Below are 6,405 nucleotides of genomic sequence, written 5' to 3' on the forward strand. Positions count from 1 at the left end.
TGTCTGTCTGTCTTCAATGTGAAGATGGCTTGATTTTTGCAGTAAATGGGGAATCGCTATCTCGTCCAGTTCCAATTAGAGGTTTTGTTATCGATTATTCAACCAAGGATATTTTGGACACCTTTAGCCCTAACAAAAAGGTAAAAACACTTTTTAATACAATCAAAGGTTCTTTCCCCCCCAAAATGTTCTAATAACAGGTCTATTGAAATCAAAAGCCTGCCTGCGTCTGCTATTTTAAGATCTCTGTGGAAGTACTTCTATTTCTATGTCCCCTTGTACCTGTGCTTCTGGTTCTTCTCTCCCAAGTATTCCTTCAACTTGATTTATGTTTTTGTGGGAAGTGTAGGCAGTTGCTGGAAGGCAATTATGGTGAATGGTCAAAGTGATTAGGGAACATTGTCTAAAAATATTTTAGTGCATTTTGAGCTATCAAGGCATCATGCTACAGATCTGACATCAAGAAGGCCGCTGCAAAAAGGAGTGAAACATATTTTCCATGTCGCTGTGTGACATGAAGGAAGGACCCTTCATGTAGCCAATTGGTGAGTAATTTCAAGCTAGAAGATGAGAGTAACACAAGCACTTTATCTCCTGGTGAAAACGTTAGCCCTTAGGTTGTACAGGCGCTGCTGAAATTCCTAGACATGGAGCAAATTCTCCCATCATAACCTCCCCAGATTGTGTAGCTTTGCTCTCAGGTCCAGGACGTATTGAATTTCTCATTTTTCGCTGGGCTTGGACCTTCCTCCCAGTTTTCCTTAATCAAGTCCAACTTTAAAATTTTATTCAGCCGCTCCACCAACCTGTCAGTCTGAAGGTGGTAGGCACTGGTCCAAACAGATTTAATGCCCAGTAATTCCTACAGCTCCTTTAGTGTGCAAGACATGTGCCCTGTGTGCCCTGTTCAGTCAAGATCTCTTTCGGGATACCAACTCAGGAGATTACCTGAAAGAGCAACTGCACGGCCTCAGGACATCGTGTTGCATAATCCATCAGAACTAATACAAAGCCGCATGCACTCCAGTGAAATGGCCCAATGAGGTCCATGCAAGTGCACTTGAACATGACCTCCATCAATAGTAACGAGAGCAAAGGGGGGTTTTGGAATGGCGGGATTTTTAACTATCTGACGCTCCAGGCAGGATGCACACCACCGGCACAAATTCACCTGGATGCCTGGCCAATAAAATCAGGCCATTATTCGCCCCCAAGTTTTGTCATTACCCATATGCGAGTGTCACGACTTACTTCTGATGCGCTCTCCTTGTTCGGCCTGTAAGTTTAAGTGGACGGCCTTGTCTTGGTAAGTTTACAGTTGTGCCATACTTCTTCCGTTTCTGAGTGATCGCTTGAACAGTGCTCAGTGGGATGTTCAAGGCTAGGGAAATCTTTTTGTAGCCTAAGGCGGCTTTAAATTTCTCAATAACTTTATCCCTGACCTGTCTGCTGTGTTCTTTGGACTTCATGGTGTTGTTGCTCCCAATATTCTCTTAGACAACCTCTGAGGCCGTCACAGAGCAGCTGTATTTGTACTGACATTAGATTACACACAGGTGCACTCTATTTAGTCATTAGTACTCATCAGGCAATGTCTATGGGCAACTGACTGCACTCAGACCACAGGGGCTGAATAATTACGCACACCCCACTTTGCAGTTATTTATGTGTAAAAAATGTTTGGAATCATGTATGATTTTCGTTCCACTTCTCACATGTACACCACTTTGTGTTGGTCTTTCATGTGGAATTCCATTAAAATTTATTCGCGTTTGTGGCTGTAATGTGACAAAATGTGGAAAAGTTCAAGGGGGCCGAATACTTTTGCAAGCCACTGTAAATACACAGAAGGCTAATGAGAAAAGTGAGAACACACGGGGGACACAGCTGACAAGAATTAACATGACACCACAGGGCAAGTAAAACTAGACACACCAAACGTGAAAATGTAAGGTGACAGGGGATTTCTTTAAATCACCCTGTAATTCTTCAGCTAAAACACCTGAGTTAGAAAACACAAAGACTGCACTCGTCTTTACAGTCACGGAGCAGTCACTTCTGAGATCTGCGGCTGGCCACAGATCTCAGGTCTTATATCTGTGTGTGTGTGTGTGTGTGTGTGTGTGTGTGTGTGTGTGTGTGTGTGTGTGTGTGTGTGTGTGTGTGTGTGTGTGTGTAAAAATAACATCACTCAGAATCAACAGAATCAGCACATGCACACTTAAGATTATAGCTTCGGGTTATTTCCCTTTTCTACATCTGTTCTCTAAAAACGGGAAGTGGTTTTAGTAGCTGAATAAGTTCATCACAAAGTTATTAGGTGAAAAGTCACATAGACATGTAGATTGCTTAAAAAACAGAAAAACACATTTCATGAAGCTGATCAAATTATATAAAAACAAAAATCTCTTGACATAAGGCCTGCATGACAAAACAGGAAACGGAGGAACATGACACGGGAGTGAAGGAGAGGCAGACGAGAGGAAGCAAAGGAACACGGAAGAGGGAGTGTGAGAGGAGACGAGAGAAACATGACAGACTGGGGAAACATTGATAAACATCACAAGCAGGGGGACGATAGAATGAAACATGAGAAGGGAAGGGAAACCAGACACAAGAACTCAGACAAAATATACAAAGACTGACACACAGAGAGAGACATAAAGGGCAAAGACAAAAGAGGCAATCTATAATCAAAAAGCTAAACAAAACCACGTAGACACTACAGAATAAACTCAAGAGTAATAAAGTGGAGCTAAACATAAATAACAATGCAAAATCAAAACACAAGAAAACTTAAAACACTGGGTCAAATGACCTAGGACCAGGACAGTGCAGACACTACACTGTCATGGTCGCATTGTCACATAATGGCCCAACAGGTTATTAAACCCGGGCCAGTTCCCGGAATCAGGAAATGCAATAAGTGCGAACCAACTGCAGCTTTCACTCTATGCATTTTGCCCTTAAATTTAATAAGCAATGGCACTGTAGGATACTACAGTGAACATCCCCGTGAACACACCTAACCTTGAACCACTCTGCCTCCAACAATGCCCCGGGCCACAATATCATTGAAAGAGTGAACAAGAGTCAGTTTGTTGAAGAAAACCTGGAAATGAGCAGATTCAGTTCAGCTTCTATTACCATGATAAGAGTTTAAGTTAATGCTTTTCCTGCAATAGAAAACTCTTGAGTTTCCGTCATCCCAGTGTTAACAAAATTTTAGCTAAATCTGTTTGCAGTTGTCCAAAGTATTGCGTACATTCTGAACCACACAGTAATGTGTGTGGTTCACACATTACTGTGTGGACCACACAATAATGTGACCCACCTTAAACTACTAAGAAGTTTAATGGTGGGTCATTATGTTGTCTAGAATTTAAGTGACTTGTATTTCTCTTTCAATTGCAGGAGTTCAAAATGCCTCACGATATAGCTGAAACTAGGGATGGCAGTGTTTTTGTTGGGGATGCCAGCAGCAAATCCGTCTACAAGTTTACAACAGAGAGTAAGTTTATCTTCATCAAAATAATGCTGCCAACTTTTAATTGTTCTAGCAAAATCTATCATACAGTATGTTTGGGTATTAAGTCCAATTTTGATTGATTAATTTATTTTGGACTTATAAGACTTGAATTATGGTTGCTTCTTTGTTGGCTTTGCAGATGAACAGTAGTACTAGGTTGTATACATCAATTATTTTTTTTGTTTTAATTATTACCTTTTATTTTCAAGAGTTGCATCATTCTGTCAAGAAAGCTGGAATTGAAGTTCAAGAACTTGAAGGTCAGTAATTGGATACCTGGAGGCAGCAGGTACATAATCTTTGAATCCATAAGGGGCAGGCAGCTATTCATAACAGTGAGTCACAGACATTTAAGATGTGACTTCTAGTGATGCCTGATGGAATAAATAGTGATTTGAAAAGAAAAAGGTTTCAAATTAAAAGTTTCCTAACTTTGAGGCAACCACTTAAATTGCGACCTAATGAGATCAAAGGAAAATGTTGACTGACACTTTTGGCATAGGAAACTGGAATGTGTACTAGCAACCAATGCAAGCAATGTGCAACGAGTGAATCATATCACTCGCTCACATATCACAATCATAGTGTATAGATGGCACTTAAGGGGGGTGGCTGTAAGCTCAGGTGGTTGAGCAGGTCACCGACTAACCTGAAGGTTGGTGGTTCAATCCTAGTCTGCTCCAGTCTGCATGCCAAATATCCTTTGGCAAGATATTAACCCCAGGTTGCTCTCTCTTTGAGTGGAGCTCAGAGTAGAAAAGCACTATATACGAACCAATCCATCTGCATTGCCTTAGCGCAAAGCATAATGTCTTCTAAGGTATATAATCTCATTTATTCATCCATCCATCCATCCATCCATTCGCTTCCACTTATCCTTTTTAGGGTCGCGGGGGGCGCTGGAGCCTATCCCAGCTGTCATAGGGCGAGAGGCAGGGTACACCGCGGACAGGTCGCCAGTCTGTCGCAGGGCTAACACACAGAAACAGACAACCATTCACGCTCCCCATACAAACACGGGGAGAAAATGCAAATTCCACACAGAAAGAGTTGAACTCAGGACCTTCTTGCTGTGCAGCAACAGTGCTAACCACCGTGCCACCATGCTGCCTATAATCGCATTCAGAATACAAAATTCATTGCCTATATGGGATATTTTTGAATATTAATGTCAGATTAAGGTCACCATGTACCATTGCTACAACCTTTGAAGAATTCCACAGCATGACATGACTGCTTTTGGACATTCTGAAACAGTGTTAAGGTGATATCCATCACACTTACAAGAAAGGAAGTTTAAGAATTCCAAATAGTGAAATTGTCAGGGAAGGCTACAAGGCAATCACAGAAAAACTGTGAAATCGCTTTCCTTCACCTATGTCTTGCGTTTTCCATTAACTAGGATGCCCCTCTTTCTTTCAACAGCTATATACCATTTTTTAGACCTGAAATATTTATATATATGGCAAGGATTTTTTTAAGGAATCAAGGAATTTTTCAATCCAGTTCAATTCTATTTATATTACACCAGAATGGTATTTGTGGCTTTTATTGTTTTATTTCTTTAAAAAAGACTGTGCAGTTTAACATAGTCCAAGTACAAAACATGAAACTGATGTAACACACATAAGTTTATAGCTATTGCTATCCTAGTAACAACCATTGTCCCTTGTTGGTCTTACAATCACAATACATACATTTTACAATAAAACATATATTTTCATAAAACCAAAATACATCATAAATACAACTACAATTAATAGACAATAAATGAAAAAACAACAAAAGCAATAACAAAAATCATTACGTAGTTGGAAGCAGTGTTGGGCAAGTTACTTTGAAAAAGTAATTAATTATAGTTACTACTTCTTCAAAAAAGTAACTGAGTTAGTAACTTAGTTACAATATTCTAAAAGTAATTAATTACTTGAAAAGTAACTATTGTGTTACTTTAAAAAAAACGTTTAACCCTCTGGGTCCAGGGTATAATTGGCCATTTTGAACTACTTTTGGTTTTCCCTCCACATTTTACCTTTAAAAACTATTTACTTTGCCTAGTTTGGTATCATCTTTGTCAGCACAACCTCACATGTCTGAATTTACAGTTATGTTTTCATTTTGACATACTGTATTAACACAATTGATCTAAAATCAAACAAAAAACATAAAATCAGAGTAGAAAAGGTTATATTTTTATAAAGGTTATACTCTAACAACCACGAACATGTTTAATGAATCATATTTCATAACCTTAAATGCAAGTATAAATTGTCAATTTTAAAATCCTATGCACAAGTGTTGCAAACAACACTTATTGCATCCATTTTTTTAAATAACCATTTCAAACTATTTACAGAACAATCAGCTGTTCTGCATTCAATAAGATGCCACACAAATTATTTGTGCCACTCCCAAAAAAATAATTTCTGTCCACTATAATAAAGGAGACATCGCAGGTGCAGGTTTGACAGCAGCAGGTGTATCACTCCTTTTTCTACCTGGAGACAGCACTCGCCTCATTGTTCTGACACACGACACAAAACTATCCACAACACTACACACTAACTACGCAAGACAACACATTAACTACACACTCCAAACATGCTAAACATCACAAATAAAACTCACTCTCTCTCTTTTTCTGCTCTCTCTCTCTCTCTCTCTCTCTCTCTCTCGCCGTCACTCCTAAAACTTCCCGTTTTTTTTGGTTTTTGTTTTGTCATGGTAAATGGTAAATGGCCTGTATTTATATAGCGCTTTACTAGTCCCTAAGGACCCCAAAGCGCTTTACATATCCAGTCATCCACCCATTCACGCACACATTCACACACTGGTGATGGCAAGCTACATTGTAGCCAACAGCCACCCTGGGGCGC

At 39.6% G+C, this 6,405-nt stretch overlaps 1 protein-coding gene across 3 annotated transcripts in view; it reads left to right on the top strand.

The window, feature by feature from the left end:
- Positions 1-6,405, top strand: part of pam (peptidylglycine alpha-amidating monooxygenase) — a 51,066-nt gene that overhangs the window by 37,004 nt on the left and 7,657 nt on the right. For all 3 annotated transcript variants that reach the window (XM_013915454.1, XM_013915455.1, XM_005751326.1), the window contains exons 20-22: positions 25-140; positions 3,415-3,511; positions 3,739-3,789. In XM_013915454.1, coding sequence (XP_013770908.1) covers positions 25-140; positions 3,415-3,511; positions 3,739-3,789 — 264 coding nt within the window. The remainder of the gene's footprint in view (positions 1-24; positions 141-3,414; positions 3,512-3,738; positions 3,790-6,405) is intronic.

This window comes from Pundamilia nyererei, unplaced genomic scaffold (assembly GCF_000239375.1).
Source record: "Pundamilia nyererei isolate P.nyererei 1_Seehausen unplaced genomic scaffold, PunNye1.0 scaffold00306, whole genome shotgun sequence".
Lineage (NCBI taxonomy): Eukaryota > Metazoa > Chordata > Actinopteri > Cichliformes > Cichlidae > Pundamilia > Pundamilia nyererei.